Source organism: Eschrichtius robustus, chromosome 15, assembly GCF_028021215.1.
Source record: "Eschrichtius robustus isolate mEscRob2 chromosome 15, mEscRob2.pri, whole genome shotgun sequence".
Taxonomy (NCBI): domain Eukaryota; kingdom Metazoa; phylum Chordata; class Mammalia; order Artiodactyla; family Eschrichtiidae; genus Eschrichtius; species Eschrichtius robustus.
In genome coordinates, this window is record NC_090838.1 from 84,333,368 (window position 1) to 84,353,006 (window position 19,639).

Genomic DNA, 19,639 nt, shown 5'->3' on the forward strand with positions numbered 1-19,639 from the left:
ACGAGAAATCTTACCCTTCCCTTCCCCACTCCCATCTTCTTTCACGGTTATTTTCTCATGTGGACGGGACAGCAGCTAAAGTGGGAAGTTTGGCCTCACAAGCAAATGCAGCTGAACAACTTGGATAAATGGCCTCCCACTCAGGTCCAAGAGGAGCTGTCCACATGTTCCAGCAGTTCATTTGCCCACCCCAGGGGGCCACACCCATCCAGTCCTGGAGGTGGTCGTGGAGCGCCCCTGCTGTGTGCCCCTGTGTTTCCAATGACCACCCAGGCCTTGACCAGATTCCAAGGCCAGCTTCATAAAGACACCCACCTTAAATCCATGAATATTTGCTGAGTGCTTGCTGAGCGTGCATGATGGCAGGCGGGTTGGTGGGCAGTGATGCTTGGGGGTTGGCCAGCAACTCTGTGGTTAGAGAGCCAAGGCCCACCCGGTCCCTGGATGCCTGACCCATGACCTCAGGAAAGCTCCGTCACGCTCTGACCCCCTGCAAGGATAGGAGTACCCGGCGGGGTGGGAGAAGACGAGATCAGATGATCAGCGCCTCCACAGACACCAGCTGCTGCTGTGACTGGCCCGCATCTGAACCCGGCCTGTTGACCACACGAAGGAGGAATTGCTGGGCTTTGTGGGAATGGGTGCTGGGACTAATGGGTAAGGTCTGCCTTAGACAATGCATAGAGAATGGCAACGCTGGAGCAACGTAATTGCCACCCATGAATGAGAGCAAAAAGCATACTTCAGGTCTGTGAAGTAACCCCCTTCAGCCTGCACCCCACTTTTTGACTTGAGCATTTGACTTTTTCTTGGTAGAAGTGCTTTGCAAAAGAAGCTTCACCAGCAGACTGCGACCCCCCCAGTCCTTTCTGTTAAGTGGGCATTGATGCAATCAGAAAAGAGAGCTCTAAGGAATCTCTCCAGGGCTGGTTTTCACCACTCTTTCCCAGCGTGAGCTCCTTTAGATTTTTACTGAAGCTTCAGGATCACAGCCCAAGGTGGATAAAGGAAGCAGCGGCTGCTGAAATCGCAGGTCCCGGGGTAGTAGGTGGAGTGGCAACCTTACACCGCCTCCCTGACCCTGGAGTCCCTCCAAGCTGCAAGAGGAGGGTTGGGCAGGGCGGCAGTTGCGCGAGAGGGAGAGTGCAGGCTGGTGTTATGTGCCATCAGCCTGCTTCACTACCCCGAAGACCTGGGAAGGGACCGGAAGCACCTTGGCCGGATGGGTCAAATAACGGCAGGGCTGACGTGCCAGCCAGTGGGACCCACACCCGGGCTCTTCCTACTCCTTCTCAGACAACAGAACAGGTGGGGACATGAGCCGAGCTCTCTGAAGTTCAGCCTCAAAATCTGGAGACCCAGAGGAGGCTGCAAGAGAGAGGACTTATCCTTGAACTCCTAGGGGTTCTTTGCTCCCCACTGCGGGGCAGGAGGATGCATTTTTGCCCAGGCGCTAAGGGTTCCTCAGCCGCGCTGCCCACGGTGGGATCTGCTATCAAGCAGGCCCCAGCGGTTGGGAGGAGAAAGGCCCCATTCTGGGGTGGGTTTGCAGTTTACAGAAAAGGCTTTTTGGCATCTGGAATCCTGTGTGTGCCCACTCCCCGTCCCTCCCCCTTGTCACACCCTGTGTCGGCCCCCCCAGGAGAAAGGGCTGTTATGTGGACCAGAGCCCCCCCCCATTCCATGTGTGCCCCCCAGGCCGATGTTTGAATCGTGTCCGTGGGCGCTTCGCTGTCAGTTGGTTAAAGACTCCTCCTCTCACCCCCGAAGATGGCTGAGGCCAAACCCAGAACAAGCAGAAACTGTCTACTTAGAATCATTTCACCTTATGCAAACGCAAAGGATTCTCAGTTGATAAAGCGTAGCAACGCTGAATGAGAGGACATTTTAAAAAAACCTTCCACCTGAAATCACCTGACCTGATTGTCCCCAAATTGTAAATGGTAAAAATTAACTTGAGTGCACAGCACTCCGCCACTTGGAGAGAATTAAAAAGAAGAAGGGTCATTCATGGGATAAATGCACCTAGTGCAGGAAAAGTGCAGGCAGAAACTGAGAGCTGACCTGAGGGAAGGGGCCCCAGCAGGGGCTTTACCGGAAAGAAGGGGGAGTAATTGGTGGGTTGCTTGTGCCTGGAGGGGTCACAGCCTCAGCAGAAAAAAGCAGAGGTGACAGTGAACCACTGGGATGCCTGCACAGGGTAAAAAGTGGGGTTGGTATAAAACATGGTGTTGGTGAGTCAGATTTTCTACACAGGTTCCGGAGGGGGGGGCGGGGCAGGCACGGGGTTGCCAGATAAAAAACGGGATGCCCCAGTTACACTTGGATTTCAGATAAACAATGCCTGCGTGGGTTATACTTAGTTAAGTAAATGCAACTTAGTATCCTTTAGCACAAACCAGCTGGAGCCAGAGCCCAGGGAGTTCATTGCCGCCCTCCCCCTAGGCTGGCCTCCTGGGGCGTAGAGCAGGATGAGGGAGGGGTGTAGAGGGGCAAACAGGGACCCCAACACACCAAGCAAGCTACCCAGCCTCTCTGTGCCCTCACCTGGAGGATGTGTGGGGGTTCGGGCCTCTGAGCCAAACCCATGATTATCAGGGTGACTCCTCACTTCCCCTGGCCCCCTAATGCATTGGCTCCCAAAAGAAAGACTGGAGCCCCACAGGTGCCTCTCCCCCTTGCTTGGCCTTATGCACACACTTTAGCAGTAGAAGCTCCAAGGAACTCAAATGGCTTTAGGCAGCCCCCCATAACCCCCTTCAGCCTGCACCCCCCTTTCTGACTTGAGCATGTGACTGTTTCTTGATAGAAGTGCTTTGCAAAAGAAGCTTCCCCAGCAGACTGCGACTGACTGACTCTTCCCCATCATTTTCTAACTCTCCACCGTGCTTTCAAAACCAGCATAACATCAGGATCTCTAGGGGAGCTTTTAAAGTTCTGATGCCTAGGTTTCACCCAGAGCTTGAATTAACTGGCCAGCAGTGCAGCTTAGGCATTGGGATTTTAAAAAATCTCCTCTAGTGATTCTAGAGGAATTAGGGTCAGACCTAATTCCTAGAGAATTAGGGAATGGATCCATCCGGTGGCTCAAATCATCTTGGGGGTGGGGGGGCCCCTGAAGGTTTAGCCCTGATGCTTAGAATCCATGTGGCTTGGGAGCGTGGGAAGAACAAGAACTCTGGTGCCTGAGTTCAGTCCCAGCTCTGCCACTCAGAGGCCAGATGCCAGTCCCTTGTCCTTCTGAGACTCAGTCTCCTCATCTGTGAAGGAAGACAGGTAACACCTCCTTCTCTCAGAGATCAGAGCAGAACACTGCACACGGAACACTGAGCAGGCACACAATCCATGCCAGTTATGCCTTTCATAACATGAAACATCTGATCTGCCTTGTTTCAAAGGTGCAACTAGTCACGTCTGGACTATCAAAGGCCAACACATGGAACCGATTATGCTGACTTAGATCATTCAGCCTCTTGCAGTGAAACAGGAATATATGTTTACCCAACCAAGGGTGGCTTTCCTTCTCTTTCCCCTTTGGCAGCATGCCAAGTGTCACAGAAAGGCTGAGGGGACACTTTCCGGCCAGGGTTGTGAAGCAGCCGCCCCCCTGGTCCCCGTGTCGTCTGGGGCTGCTTCTCCGCAAGAACCAGCTATGGTTTTCACAAGACCCAGGAGAGATACTCTGTCCCCAAGTTTAACTCCTCTGTCCTGCCACCCTTGACACACATCCTCCAGCCCACCAATACCTAAAATCCTATTAATTTTAGCCTTTCTTTTCAGGAAAAAATATTTCCTTTTAAAACGTGACCATCGCTAAAGACCAAACACCTTAGCAAGCACAGTTTGTCCAAGTCTTTCCTAAGTGACAGAGGGCACAGAATTCCCTCCAAAAACAGAGTAGATGGACTTTCCCCTATTTCTTCCACTAAGTACACCTAAAAACACTGGGCATTATATTGATAAATAAAACGAACATTTTTTAAAACCCTGAAGAGTGGACAGATGGTAAACCGACTAGGGACCTCAGGACCCAGGAACAACATGGTGACGAATTCCCTGGGTCTTCTTTTGTCCTGTGTGTCCCAGATTTGGAAATGCTAACAGGCAAAGACAAAAAACAACAACAAAAGCCTGCTATCTCTAGTCAAAGGACTAGGAAAGGGCACCTCAGCAAGACAGAAGGCCTTTAAACAGTAAACTGCTCTCCTCCAGGTGAACAGCCCAGGAAAAACCACGGCCCCATCCCCACCCATGCCAGCAAAGGTCAAGTGGGGAGCCTAGACTTGGACCCTTACCAGGCTGTAAAGAGGTGCCACAAATGTTCCACTGGGTGGTATCAGAGAGGGCCAAGGAGGGAACTGGCACTTTCACCCCTACTGGCTGGTGTTAGTAAAGCCCACGTGGGGAGCCTCAACTTTTATTCCCACATGGCATTAACAAGGCATCCCTCCTCGTCCCCAGCAGGGTGGTATCAGAGGAAGCCTAGTAGAGATTCAGGGCTTTCACTACTCCCTAGCGTCAGTGGAGGTCAGGTGGGGAGCAGCTGGAAAGTAATCAGGCACTCCTACCCCTCCCTCAGCCAGAACTCCCACCCCACCCCTGACCAGCAGTAATGAGGACGAGGACCATCCCACACTTAGATGTCAATGGAGGCTGAGTGGGGAACCTAGGATTCTACCCCCACCAGGCAGTGAGGCCCCCTACCACAGCGTTTCAGAGAAAACCAAGTAAAACAAAAGACAAATAAGTCAGTCTCATAGTACCCCAAATGTCTAGGTTTCAATTAAAAAATTCTGTCTGAAACTGAACAAAATACAAACACCAAGATGACAGAGAATTATCTGAAAAAGCTTTTAAAGAAGGAATCATAAAAATACTTCAATGAGCCATTATGAATATGAAACACATGAATAAAATAGGAAGCCTTAGCAAATAAATACAAAGTCTCAGTAAAGAAAGAGAAGATTGAGAAGAGAAACAAATGGGAATTTTTGAACTAAAAAATACAATAACCAAAATAAAAAACTCAGTGGACGTGCTCAACAGCAGAATGAAGAGGCAGAGGAAAGAATCAGTGAACCAGAAGATAGAACAATAGAAAATTATCCAATCTGAACAACAGAAAAAACTGAACAGAGCCTCTGCAACCTGTAGGACTATATTACTAAAGAGCTAACATTTGTGTCATCAGAGTCCTGGAAGGAGAAGACAAAGATGGCAAGGCTGAAAAAGCACTTGAAGAAATAATGGCTGAAAACTCCCCAAATATGACAAAAGATATAAATCTACAAAATTAAACATCTGAATGAACCCAAAATAAGATAAACCCCAAAAATATCCACAGCAAGGTACATTATAATCAAACTTCTGAATACTAAAGACAAAGAAAACATTTTGAAAGCACTGAGAGAGAGATATGACACCTTACCTATAGGGAAAAACCAATTCATATGACAGTGAATTTCTCATTAAAAACCATGGAGGATAGAAGGAAGTGGCCATTTTCCTAAGTGATGAGAGAAAAGGAATGTCAACTCAGAATTCTTCTGAAATGAAGGGGAAATCAAAATATTCTCATATTAAGGAAAACTAAGAGACTGTCATCAGCAGACCTACTCTAAAAGAATAGCTAAAGGAAATTCTCTAAACAGAAAGGAAACAATAAAAAAAGAAAACCTGAATCATCAGGAGGGAGGAAAAAACACAGAAAGCAAAAATACTGGTCAATACAATAGAATTTCTTCCTCCTCTTGATTTTTCTAAACTATGTCTGATGGTTGAAGAAAAACTGTAACACGGTCTGATGTGGCTTTATATATAAAGAGGAAATATTTAAGATAATTATGCTTTAAATGGGGGAGGTAAAGGGACTTAGAAGAAGGTAGGGATTCTATAATTCACTTGAACTGGTAAAACATCAACACCTAATAGACCACAAATTACATTAAATGTAAATGACATAAATATTTCCATTAAAAGACAGATAATGGCAGAGTAGATTAGAAAACATGACCCAACTATCTGCCATTTATAAAAAATTCACTCCAAATATAATGATATAGGCAAGTTGAACAAAAAGAAAAAAGACATCATGCAACCATTAACCAAAAGAAAACCAGGATGCCTACATTAACATCAGATAAAGTAGATTTCGAAACAAAGAAAATTATCAGAGACAGTAAGACACATTATGTAATGATAAGAGTCAATCTATCAAGAAGACATAGCAGTCTTAAATGAGTATGCACTAAAGCAAAGAGCTTCAAAATATGTGAAGCAAAAACCGACAGAACTGAAAGGAGACATAAACAAATCAACAGTTATAATTGGAGACTTCCAACAACTCTCTTTCAACAATCGATCAAAGGACTAGGCACAAAATAAGCAAGGATAAAGAAGAACTTGATGAGATTGCCAATGAAAAGAATCTAGACTACATTTATAGAACATTCCACCCAACAACAGCAGAATACACATTCTTTCCAAATGACGATATAAACCAAGAAAAACCATTATCTTGAGCCATAAAGCAAATATCAACAAATTTAAAAGAACTAAAAATCATACAGTTTATACTCTCTGATTACAATGGAAATAATTATAAATTAATAACAGAAGGTAACAAGAAATTTTCCAAATACTTGCAAACTAAATGTCTAAATAATCTATGGATCAAAGGTGAAGTCTCAAGGGAAATTTAAAAAAAAATACATTGAACTGAATGAAAATGAAATTACAATGTATCAAAATATGTGGCACACAGTTGACACAGTTTTGAGGGGAAATTTTATTTAGTAGTCTAATCTCATAACATAGAGAAAGAAGAGCAAAGCAAACCCAAAACAAGCAGAAGGAAGAAAATAAATATAGGAAATGCACTGAAAAAAGAAAAGCAACAGAGCAAATCAATGAAACAAAGAGCTGGTTGTTTGAAAAGATCAATAAAATTGATAAATCTCTAGCAAGACTGACAAAGAAAAAAAGAAGACAAAAATTACTAATATCAGGAATGAAACAGGGAATATCACTATAGACTCTGAAGACATCAAAAGTATAATAATTAAATACTATGTTTGCAGCCAACAAAGCCCACCATGCTCTCTTCCCCATGGGAGCCCAGTGTGCAGTGGCTGCAAACAGCAGCCTCCTCGGAAGTACATGCAGCCTGCTGCCTGTATGGGCTGCTCTAAGGGACCCTGGAGACAGCCCTTTGCTGTGGACATTCATGTTTAGCATGCTAAACCCAATCTAGGCTCCAGACAGGTATGCACGGTGCCTTTGGAAAGCCCCAGGGCACAGTGGCCAGTGTCCACACTGGCCAGGTCATAATGTCCATCCACATCAAGTTGCAGAACAAGGAGCACGTGATTGATGCCCTGCGCAGGGCCAAGTTCAAGTTCCCTGGCCACCAGAAAATCCACATCCCCAAGAAATGGGGATTTACTAAATTTAATGAGGATGAATTTCAAAATATGGTGACAGAAAAGTGGCTCATCCTGGATGCCTGTGGGGTCAAATACGTCTCTAATAGTGGAAATCGAGTTTAATCACCAATGGCCAATGATTTAAACAATCATGCTTGTGTAATAAAATCCCACATAAAAGGCTTAAACAACAAGGTTTGAGGAGCTTCTGAGTTGGTGATGAGCTGGGAGGGCGGTACACCGGAGGGGGCATGGAAGCCCTGAGCCCCTTCCCACATTATCTTGCCCTATGTGTCTCTTCCATTTGGCTGTTCCTGAGTTGTATCATTTATAATGAAACAGTAATTGTAAGTATAGCGTTTTTCTAAGTGCTGTGAATCATTCTAGCGAAGTATCAAAGCTGAGGGGGAGAGGAGGCCATGAGAATTCTGAATTTATAGCCAGCTGGGCAGAAGTGTGGGCAGCCTGGACACTCCATTTGAGCTGGTGTCTGAAGTGGGCGCTGGGGGGGCAGGCAGTCTTACGGGATTGAGCCCTTAACCTGTGGAGTCTCTGCTCACTCTAGGTAGTTCGTGTCAAAACTGAACTGAATGGTAGGACTCCCAGTTGATGTCCCCTTTGGTGGAGCCGCTGAAGCGAGGTTTTCTGTAACGTGCAAACAAATGTAAACCCCAAGGACATGGTAACACTACAGTGTTACCAATATAATTATGCGTGATCAAAGGATAGAGAGATGAGTGGGAATTAAAACACCGAATGGCGGGGAGGGGGTAGTGCTTTTGTCCAGGGGGAGGGGAGCAAGGGGATGAGACTAGAGAGGGGAGCAGTGGGGGGCTTCAACTGTACTGCTCATGTCTGATTTCTGATGCTGAGTGGTGAGTACAGAGGTGAATTTTATTCCTGTATATTCTTTTGTGTATCCTAAATATTTTCATCACAAGATTTGAGTATGTAAATAAAAGAGTAGGTAAGAAAAAAAAAATGTAATGGTAAAAAGAGAAAGATAGGCCTTTCTTCACCTGATAAGAATGATGGGATCCCTCACTGAATCCTTCTTCCACCCGTAGGTCCCAAAATCATAATGTTGCAGGAAAAAGAGTGAGGTACAAGAGAATGGTCTCAGGCGAGTCCCTGGGATGGGCCGCCAAGTGTGGGTTCTTGGCTTCATGCAGGAAAGAATTCAAGAGTGAGCGATAGTAAAGTGAAAGAAGGTTTATTCAGGGAGAAACGCACTCCATAGACAAAAGTGTGGGCCATCTCAGAAGGCAAGAGGTGCTAGGGTATGGGGGTTGCTGGTTTTTATAGGGGTGGGTAATTTCATAGGCTAATGAGTGGGAGGATTATTGCAACTATTTTGGGGAAGGTGCAGATTTCCAGGAATTGGGTCACTGCCCACTTTTTGACCTTTTATGGTTGACCTGGGAACTGTCATGGCTGCTGTGGGTGTGTCATTTGGCTGATGTATTACCATGAGTGTATAATGAGGCTCAAAGTCTAGTGGAAGTCGACTCGCCTGCCATCTTGGACCTGGTTGGTTCTAACCAGTTTATGTCATGTCCTCCAGGGCTATGTCATTCTTTTACAGGTTGTGTGCCCTGCCCGCTTCCTGTCTCAGTAAGAGCACTTGGCTTGAGGAATCATCCAGCCTCACAGTTCTCACCCTAGTCCAAGACTTGCTGTCTTCCCTGGATAAACATAACTATTTTATTCTTACCCTCAGTGGCCAGGTTCTGATACATGCCCCTGGGGGGACGGGTCCAGGGAGTGGTGTGAGGCTCTGCACCCCTCCTCAAGAATCAGACACACTGGATCCATGGAGTGTAACAAGAGATGTGGCACACAATGGCCTGGACCCACGCAGGACAGGGTCACACCCCAAAGATTGAGTCCACAGGTCCTGGGTGGGACCTGGGCTTCTGTATTTTGAAAATGCTTCCTAGTTGACTTTCTCCTTGTCCTTGCAGCCAAAATGCTTTGGAGCTTTACATTCTACAATTTATTTTATAAAATAGTTCTAAATTACTAAATATTAAATTATATCATAATATTGAATAATTAGACTTTTTTTGTTGTTTGTTTTTGTATGTGTGAATATACATTTTTTATATGTCTTGGATATCCACCTAAGAGTGGAATTGCTGGGCCATATAGTAACTTCATGTTTAACCTTTTAAGAAACTGCCAAACTGTTTCCAAAGAGGCCGCTCCCTTTTACATTCCCAACGACAGTATATGAACGTTTCAATTTCTCCAAATCCTTGCCAACATGTTATTGGCCTTTTGTTGTTGTTGTTGTTGTTGTTATTCCCATCCTAATGTGTATAAAGTGATATCTCACTTATTTCCTCTCTAGTTTTTATTATTTACTTCCTTCTGCTTGCTTTGGGTTTAGTTTATTCTTCTTTTTCTAGTTTCTTATGGTGGAAGTTTAGGTTATTGATTTGAGAGCTATCTTCTTTTCCAATATCAGTGTTTACAGCTATAAATTTCCCTCTTAGCACTGCATTAGATGCATCCCATAAGTCCATAAGTTTTGCTGTGTTTTCATTTTCATTCATCTCAGAATATTTTCTAACTTTCTTTGTGATTTCTTCTTTGACCCATTCATTATTTAGTAGTGTTGTTCAATTTCTACGTTTGTGATTTCTTAAATTTCTTCCATTGTTAATTTTTAACTTCATTCCACGTGTTCAGAAAACACACTTTGTCTGATTTAAATCCTTTTAAATGTACTGAGACTTAATTTGTGACCTAACATATTGTCATTTGTTTGGGCAGGTCCAGTATCCTCAGAAATACACCTCCGTGTTTCCAGACTATTCTATTGCCCCAGATAGAGCTGGAGGGGGTCCTTCATGGGGACACAGCCCAGGCAGCAGGGAAGGGCAACTTCCCACAGTAAAGAAGCCACTGGTATGACTTATTTTTAAGAGATACCCCACGCTGCCGCTGGCCCCACTTCTGGGCTGATGCCTGCACTCCTTTTGCCAGCGTCAGGCGCAGGGCTGGGGTCTGGCGGCGTCACACTCATGGAAGGCACCGTGTCTGAACCTCACGATGAGAAAACATCCCAGCCCACTTGTCTCCTTCAGACGCAATCCATTTTCGGCCCACCAGGGGCCCCAGAATCACCTATCTGCAACCCGCCCCCCACGCCATTTAATCAACGGAGATGTGGAGTTTCAGAAAGGCGAAGCATCACACCCCAGCTGCCCCTGCACGTTGAAACTGGGATGAGGACTTACATCTTCAGACTCTCAAAGTGGTTATTTTTTTTTTTTAACATAATGCTTCAGATCTCATGCTAAATCTAAGAGCTTCTTTTTTTCTTTGTCCCCAAACTTTCAAAGAACGTTGTTTTCATCCACAAATCTTCGAATCGTGTGCCAGAGTTGGAAAAAGGCTTACAGGCTGCTTTCACTTCCTGCGTGGAGGCAGCCTGCCCTGAACTGCGGCGAGTGGAAAACGGGCCTCCAAAGACAGGCCACCCTTGGGAGCCCATGAATATTCATCACTTCGCTGTGCATTCACTAAGTAGCGCAGGGACAGAAAAGTACTTTCAGCAAGTTTGAGTCTATGTTCTAATATCCTCCACGAAGACAGCCTGTCCTTACTGGTAAAAAGATCATTTTCTAAAACGATAATGAAGTCGGTCTTCTATTAGTAGCTTTAAAAAGCCACACGGCTTAACAATAGTAAAACAATCTCGTCTCCAAAATAAACAAGGCTTTCCTTTGTATGTCCAAGGAGAGGCAGGACCAGAGCTCAGGCACATTCTAAGGCGTCTACTGGCCCTGAATGCCGTGGTAGCTAGAGCACCCAACCCCACCCCGTGCCCCAAAAAGCAGACTACAAAGAAAAGGGATCTGTCAGACAGTGTTTGCCTGATTGTCGAGCGCCAGCCTGAGACCTAAATTGTGAGGATGGGCCCCCTCCCCGAGTGAGCTGGGGCAGAGCTCTAACCCCATGATGATCAGATCCCGCTGGGCCCTTGGCTGGCTCCCCAGAAGCTAGACAACACCTTTGAAGGGATCGACTGGGAAAAATCCAGAAGACACCGTTAATGACTGCAGACAAGGAGAAACATACAAGCATAAAATTTGGTGCCACAAATATCTATGCATTGCTATTATGAAATGCAACGGTTTTTCTCCAAGCGTAAGTCTCTCAAACATGCTTAGCTTTTGGTGTAAAACTTCTCATATATGATATTGGTCCAAACATAAAGTCAACATCTGTCTCCTCTCTCTCTTTTTCTCCCTCTCCCCTCTGCCCTGCTCCTTCCCCCACCCCTGCCACCCCCAAGACTCATGGAAAATCCATTTTATCATTAAGTGAAAGAAGCACTAACAGTGGATGAAATGAACAAAAGGATGAAATAAAATGGTTTAGAATGGAGTGCAGGTTTCTCAACAAACTCTTGAAGACATACTATCTTTCCTTCACTTTAAAACACCAGGACCTAAGGAGGTGACCTGGATGTGGCAGCTAGGCCAGGCCTACTGGATCCTGCTGGCTGACAGAGGCCCAGACAGAGTGGGAATGGCAAGGCAACCAAGAAGGGAGGGCTGCCCGGCTGCTGCAGGTGCTGGAGGGGCCAGGCTTCCAGGCCTCACAAAACTGGGGAAGACCTGGGCCCTCACTGTGGTTAAAAATCTTCCATACACTTCAATAGCCACACTTCAGGCAAAGAAAAATAAGGCCCAGGAAGGAGAAAGTGCTGGGTTGGTAGGTACTCTCGGTATTCTTGCTATCCAAAGACGGGCTGCAGGATCCTCCTGCCAGGCTGCATTTTCAGCATTTTAGCTGGAGGCAGCAGGGCTGGAACAAGGAACAAGATAGGGAACAAGTTACCTCTGGGTCAGGGGTTAGCAAATGCCCAGAGTGTGGGATGCAGAGGAGTCTGGGCCTTTCCCAGGGTACCTGGGGGCTCGCTTACACCTGCCACCAAACAGCAAGCATCTGGAAGCCAGGAGTGCACCTGGGCCTCCCTGTCTGGTCTATCTGCTACAAGACTACCTGCACACACCCACTCAGACACAGAACGTCATGGAAGAAACAAAGCCTCATTCTCTAGCCATTGCAGCCGGAAGACTGCATTTGGCGAACGTAGTTTTAGCTGGAAAAAAGGAAAGGAATTATCTGGATGTTTACACTCAAACAACCCCCCAAAAAATTACAAAACCAAAACAAAACCACACCCACTTTAGCGTAGAGTGATGTGGGAAAAGCTGAGCAGGAATTGGACTTCATTTTTATACCTTCCTGAGAGGCACATGACAGGAAGCGATTCCTGGACTAAGTTAAGTCTGAATTCAACAAGTGAGGGTGATGGGGGGGTGAGGAGGGGAGCGGTCAGGACAGGCCCTGCCTCATCTGAGGCGACAAGCGTGGGTTTTGCTAGCAGAACTACTAGGAAACAGTCCCACAGAGCAAGGACTTCAGCGTTCCGGGATGGACACCCTCAGCCCCTCCAACAGAGTGCTCTGAACAGTGGGGGATGGCCCACAGGTCCGCCCTCATATTTCAAGTTGCAATTTAGGGCATATTTCAGTGAGAAAAGAAGAAACTTTTCCCCCAATACCTTTTGTTTAAGAAAAACAATTACCGCAAAATTTGGGTTGAGAAGGGAAAGGAAGCATGGGTAATAATGGCTAACAGTTTTGAAGCATTTACCATGTGACATTGGCTCATTCATCCTTCCATAAATAACAAAGAGTCCCACAGGACCGGTGAGGAAACTGAGGTCCTGAGAGTTAGTCACTGCCCCAGGACTCCCCAGAGGCCAGCTAGGCAGGACAGGAAGCCCAGCCCGCTGGCCACTCAGCCCGTGAGCTGCAGCCCCTGTTAATTTTCTTTCCAAGCCCTAGAAACACACAGGGTGAACCCGCTTTTTTCAGGTTTTATAATGATTAACTTCCTGCTGAGATGCATCCCAACCAGAGCCATGTGCTTTGGTTTAAGATTAAACTAGTAACAACAGGCCAGAGTCAAGGCACTCGGGACCCCAATGACCTGGGAATCGGGCAATTTGCCCTGGGCAAGGAGCTGTTAAAACTGTGTCTTTAACATGAAAAATTAGCTTTTGACTTTTTTTTAAAGTTGGGATCCTTAAGAGACTATAAAATACATTAATCTTGCTCTATTGGCCTTAATATAGTCCAAAAATCTACCCTAACATTTCTAGTAAGGAAATCACTTTGGCATCACAGTGAAATGAAAGATTTGTTTTCTAGCAACCAAGCCCCAAGCACAAGGTCATGGGAGCTGCAGCACTTGTTTCTGGAAAAGCCAGTAGGAAGAGAGAAGCGGGAGGAACACACGGAGAGACCTGCAGAGGCCTGGGTCTTTGATACCATCCGCAGATACTGAGCACCTGAAATGAACATCATGCTCGGAAAGTAAAGAGGAACCCATCAGGTGGCAGTAGTGTTATTTCATGGAGTGCGTGTGTATAACTTTGGCAGCAGTGGCAGTGAAGGAAGGCCTCTCTGGGAGAACATCTGAGCTGAGACCCAAACGACTAGAAAAAGCCAGTGTGCAGAGATCTTGGGGAAAAGATTCCAGCCAAAGGGAACATCCACAGCAAAAGCGCCGGAGACGTGCCGCTCCAGCCACAAGGGGGGAGTAACTGGAAATGAGTCAAAAAGGGAGAGGGAGGCCCCTGAGTCCTTGCCAACTCTGGTAAAGAAGGGAGGCCACTGGAGGATGTCAGACAAGGGGACAACCCAGCCCGATCCATCTTCAAAGTCTCATTCTGGCCATTATGTGGGAAGCGGAGGGTCTGCATGTGTTCATTTCCAGGCCGGGGAACCCATTTAAACCAAGGTCCGGCCTCAGCCTCTCTACCTGGCGGCATGTTCCCAATTCACCGGCACCTAAAGATGCAACCTGTTGGTAACCAGCTCTGACTGGCAACCCACTGGCCCTGCTCCTAGAATAACCTGGAAATTATTTGTAAAAATAAGACTGAAAAAAATAATTATTCTCAATTTGAAAAACCCTAACCCTAACTTTAAGGAAGTGGATCAGAGTAAGTTTTGAAAAATTACTTATTTTTGAAATGTGCCCTGCTTACTTCCACAAAGCATTTGAGTCCATTGATACAAAGCCCATAAGCAACTAGACATCTTAAAGTTCTTTCTGGGAAAGTGTTGACAATATATTGTAATGTGGTGACAGCTTCAGTTTGGGAGAGAAATGCTAACACTGAAGAGTTTTAAAAGCCAATTAGTTCTAAGGGCTGAGTTTAGGGGCAAGCATGGCTTCATCAACGGCTAGGTCCTTGCAATGCCTTCGCTTTTATCCACTTCTGTATTTCTTGACCTCTAGCTTCTCCTGGGCCCTCTAGAGCTACCCTTTGCCTGATTTGTTGCTCACTGGCACCCCCATCAGAGACAGAACAGAAAGGAAGGATTGGTGAGCCCAGAAACGCCCCTGGTTCAGCAGTTTCAGTTCTGTGTGTGTTTGTCTTTGTGGGAGGGTGTTTGTGTGTATGGGGTGGGGGTGAGGGGTAGGGAGGATTCCAGGGTTAAAGTGATGCGTAAATTGTAATTATCCATTCCTCTACAGTGTAGAGTCTAAACACACATTCACACCCTGTCTCTCTCTCCCCTCTGCTGCCTGGTGAGCAAACCGCTTGAAACCACAACATGCAATAAGAAAATCGTAAAACTAGGGCTTCCCTGGTGGCGCAGTGGTTGAGAATCTGCCTGCCAATGCAGGGGACACGGGTTCGAGCCCTGGTCTGGGAAGATCCCACATGCCGCGGAGCAACTAGGCCCGTGAGCCACAACTACTGAGCCTGCGCGTCTGGAGCCTGTGCTCCGCAACAAGAGAGGCCGTGATAGTGAGAGGCCCGCGCACCGCGATGAAGAGTGGCCCCCGCTTGCCTCAACTAGAGAAAGCCCTCGCACAGGAACAAAGACCCAACACAGCCATAAATAAATAAATAAATAAATTAGAAAATATTTTAAAAAAAAATTGTAAAACTAGCCAAGGGGTCCAATTTCCATTTCTAATCTCTTCCTACAGCACTCTTACTTCTGCTCTAATTTGGCCAGGGAGAATCCCATTCTTCCAGCTTTTCACAAAGTAAAATGTAACACTGTCAGACATCTCACAGGTAAATTCAAGATGAAAAGCAAAAGGTAGGAAAAGAAACACTGGAGAAACTTTTCATTCTTCCTGCTGGGTGGATTTTAACAGACCTTTTATGATTATCTGCCTAAACTGATTACTGGCTACAAAAGGTTTTTTATTACAGCTTTTTAAAAAAATCAGAAAAACACTCCATTTAAAAAATGTCTTCCACCAGAACTACTGTTTCTATTACTTTTCCCATAATTTTCACCACATTCACTACGTCCAAGACTACTGTTAATGGCCAGCCTTCCCTAGTAGCAAAATATAACAGATTTGCAGCAGATTATGAAAAATGGATCTGGCAGAAATGCTGAGGAATTTTTGAGGGTTTGGTGGAGGGCTGGGGGTAAAGAACAGAGTTGCTTTAATTCTTTGCTTGGTTTAGGTTTCGGATGTTTGCTTCAAATTGCTACGTTGCCCCAAATTATAAATTGCGTATGTTATTTAATGTGTGCACTGCTTAAGAATTTCTTATTTGAGCAACTGAGCTTTCCAATGAAAACTTCACAGAGAAAAAATCTGAAGTAAACTGTTTAACTATAAATTGAACTTTCCAGGTACTCTTAAAAAACATCTTTGACTATAATAGGTGAAAGCTAAACCTTTTAGTTAAGGAAAAATGCCTGAGATGTGTTTATTCAGTATAAAGCCTGGTTAAATTTCTTCCAGCTTCCTTAAGCAATGCATCAGCGACTAAACTTCTAACCCGTTAATCACTTACCCTCCAAACAAGCTGCTGATGCAGAATGGGACCTGCCCTCCCTTGCCACCACTTACCCATCCAGTACTGGATGGGTAAAAGTACTTATACTGGAATGCCTGGCAGAGTCGAGATAAACCTAGACGCTGACCAAGCACGTTAGATTCTGTTCAGCAGTAACAGGGGTGAAAAGAATGCTTCCCCTTTTTCCGGGGTCCCCACGCTCCCAGGGTGTCCCTGCTAATGTTGCCCATGAGGGCCCGGGGGGAGCAGCCGGACGACAGTCCCTCCCGGTCGCACTCTGGCCTTGGTGGATCTTAGCACCGGGACTGCGACCCCAACTCCCGCAGCCTGCTGGTCTCCGGTCACTCGGGGGGTGATGGGGTCTGCGGCTCCCAGAACTCCCGCCAGAGCCAGAGTCCAACCACGCAACCATGTCCAGGGAAGAGCTTTCGGCGCATTCCCCTCTGCCGAAAATTTCAGGACTTGCAGCGCGCCCGGCCGAGCTCTGTTTCCCTCCTGGAGGTTAAGGGGAGCCCTCGGTGCCCACCCCTCCCCGGCTCCACTGCGACGCGCGCCCACGACCCAGCCTGGGTGCCGGGACAGTGCGTGGGTGGGAGCCCCTGCGCCTCAGCACCCGGCCGGGTGGGAGGAGGTGTCTGCAAACTTGCCAGCTGCTGGGTGCGCCCGAGTCGGCGAGCTCCCGGCCCCCCGCGCCCGGCCCCCGGCCCCCGGCCCCTTGCACTCACCTCCCCTCCACAGCGCGGGGAGGAAGAGCCACGGCAGGAGCGGCAGCAGGGCCCGCCCCATCCCGGGGCCGCGGAACTGGAAATTCTCTGCGGACCGACGGACAGATGGACGTCCAGAACCTGCAGCGTCGCCGGCCAAGCGCGCCCGCGAAGCAGCCCAGTCCCGGCGGCCCCGGGAGCCAGCGCCGAAGTGGCGGAGCCGAGCCGCTGCTGGTGGCGCCGAGGGCTGGAGGGGGCGGGACGCGGGCCGAGTCTGAGCGGACCGAGCCAGTCGGGGAGGGGAGGGGGCGGGAAGGAGGCCGGGAGAGGAGAGCCGCGGAGGGGGAGGAAGGGACGGGGCTGGACCGGAGGGGCGGGGAGAGGCGGGCCGAGGCGGGCCTCGGGTCGAGCCTGAGCAGACCGGGATGGGGGGGCGGGGGCTGAAGAGAGGGGAGGGAGGTGGGGACCATAAAGGGGAGGGGCGGCCGGAGGTGGGGAGGAGAAAGGGGCCCTGGCTCTGGGCTGTCTCGACGTCCAACACGTGCAGGTGGGAGGGACAGAGGGAGGAGATTGGGTTGGGCGGGGTGAGCGGCGGGCGCCCGAGGCGGCCACCAGACGTAAGACAAGGCGCCTGCAGCCTGGGGACTGCGGTGGTCCCGCAGTCTCGGCTCTGCGGACACAAAACCCAGGCCGCAACGCTCCCAGAGACCAAGGCCACCGTGGCGGCGCTCCCTGCTGAGCGCCGCACCCATCCGCTCCCGGCCGAGCGCCCCCTGGGTACCCGGCCAAAGGGGTGAGACCAGCCTCGGCGTCGAGGAGCTCACCGCCTCCTGGGGAAGAACTCTTCGCTGTGTCCCCGAGTCCAAGAGAGGTGATGCTCACGGAGGGAGACGAACGTCAATGAAAAAAGTGCAGAGCGTGAGTGGAAAGAGGCAGCCCCCAAACGACAAAGTGTGGAGGAGCCAGGAAGGCAGACGCAGAGAAAGTTAACCGTGAAAGCAATGTCAGCCACTTTTACTGATAATCGCAACAATAACTTACATGTATATGTATATATATATACTTTCTTTAAGGAAACATTTTTATAATTTATGTGTTTTAATGTGATCCTTTGACAACATGAGCCATTCCTCTGCTCAAAACCGGACAGTGGTTCCCGCTTTCTCTCTGCATAAGACCCACAGTCCTGCCTTGTGGCCTTCAAGGTCCTACACGACCTGGTCCCTTTTCTTCTCTGACCTCATCTCCTTACTCCACCTCCATTTATGCTGCTTTGTGGTCCAGCAGTCCCTGACCCCTAGGCTGGTCACTTGGGCTAGATTTGGCTGTAAGGAGGCAACCAGCCCACATGGATTTAAGTTAAGGTGTCACTTGCACTGACAGCAAAAGCAGTCAGCACGATGTCAGCTCCTGGCGTCCCTAGTCCCGTAGGATGACACCAAGCCCGAGGGGCCAGATGAACAGACATGAGGAGTGGGTGGCTTTGCTGCTGAGCAGCCGACTCTAAAGTACAGCTGAGCAGTTTCATGGACTTTCACAGGTGGCTGCTGCTGTGTCCTTGGGGGCAGGGAGAGGCATGGAGGGAAGGCGTGGAAACACCTTGCTCAACTGAAAGCCTGGAGAAGGAAGAGAAACAGGCACGCCTTGAGAGCGAGATATGAAACTGCCTGCAGCAGCTGCTCACCAAGCTCACCTCCCCCTGCGGCAGGAGGGATCACGGGACAGTCCCGCAAGACCTGGGTAAGACTGCAGTCAAGGCTCGCCTGCACGCCTATGTGGAGATGTGCAAGGTCGCCAGGCCATCTCAGCAGAGCCCTTGTTCTCCTGCGGTGTCCTTCCTGCTGCTCACATACACCAGGCTTTCTTCCACCGCGGGTTTTTTTTTTTTTTTTTAAATTTATTTATTATTTATGGCTGTGTTGGGTCTTCGTTTCTGCGCGAGGGCTTTCTCCAGTTGCGGCGAGCGGGGGCCACTCTTCATCGCGGTGCGCGGGCCTCTCACTACCGCGGCCTCTCTTGTTGCGGAGCACAGGCTCCAGACGCGCAGGCTCAGTAATTGTGGCTCACGGGCCTAGTTGCTCCGCGGCATGTGGGATCTTCCCAGACCAGGGCTCGAACCCGTGTCCCCTGCGTTGGCATGCAGATTCTCAACCACTGCGCCACCAGGGAAGCCCCCACTGCGGGGTTTTGCATCGACTATTCCGTCTGCCTGGAATGCTCTTCCCCCAGACTCACCCCCTCTTAGTTAATTCTCCTCCTTCAGGTCTTTGTTAAGTCTCACGTTCCTGATGAGGCCCACCTAGTATAAAACTGTCTAATTATTTATTCCTGTGTGATCTACAACCCCAAGCCCAGTGGGGGTAAACAGCAGCCACTGTATTAGATTCACAGATTCTGTGGGTCAGAGATTTAGATGGGGCACAAGGAAGATGGTTTGTCTTTCCTCTTCCATCTCTGCTGAGATGTTAGGCTCAATGACTGGGGCCTATCGTCTGTGTTTGCAAATAAGCATTATTGGAACACAGCCATTCACTGCGTGTTGTCTATGGCTGCTTCTGTGCTCTAATAGCAGAATTGAGTAGTTGTGACAGAGATCAGAGGGCCCGCGAAGCCACACGATCTGCCCCTTTGCAGAGGCTGGC

The 19,639-nt window shown here is 48.1% G+C and overlaps 1 protein-coding gene and 1 non-coding gene across 3 annotated transcripts in view; one reads left to right on the forward strand and one right to left on the reverse strand.

Annotated features, from left to right (window-relative positions):
* The window catches only part of MERTK (MER proto-oncogene, tyrosine kinase), a 114,931-nt gene extending 97,835 nt beyond the window's left edge, over positions 1-17,096 (reverse strand). For both annotated transcript variants that reach the window (XM_068564869.1, XM_068564868.1), the window contains exon 1: positions 17,019-17,096. In XM_068564869.1, the coding sequence (XP_068420970.1) occupies positions 17,019-17,079 (61 nt within the window). In that variant the 5' untranslated portion in view covers positions 17,080-17,096. The remainder of the gene's footprint in view (positions 1-17,018) is intronic.
* LOC137778232 (small nucleolar RNA SNORA70) lies at positions 7,074-7,208 on the forward strand. The gene has a single exon (XR_011076809.1). It is a non-coding gene; the product is annotated as a small nucleolar RNA SNORA70 (small nucleolar RNA).
* Positions 17,097-19,639: the final 2,543 nt, after the last annotated feature.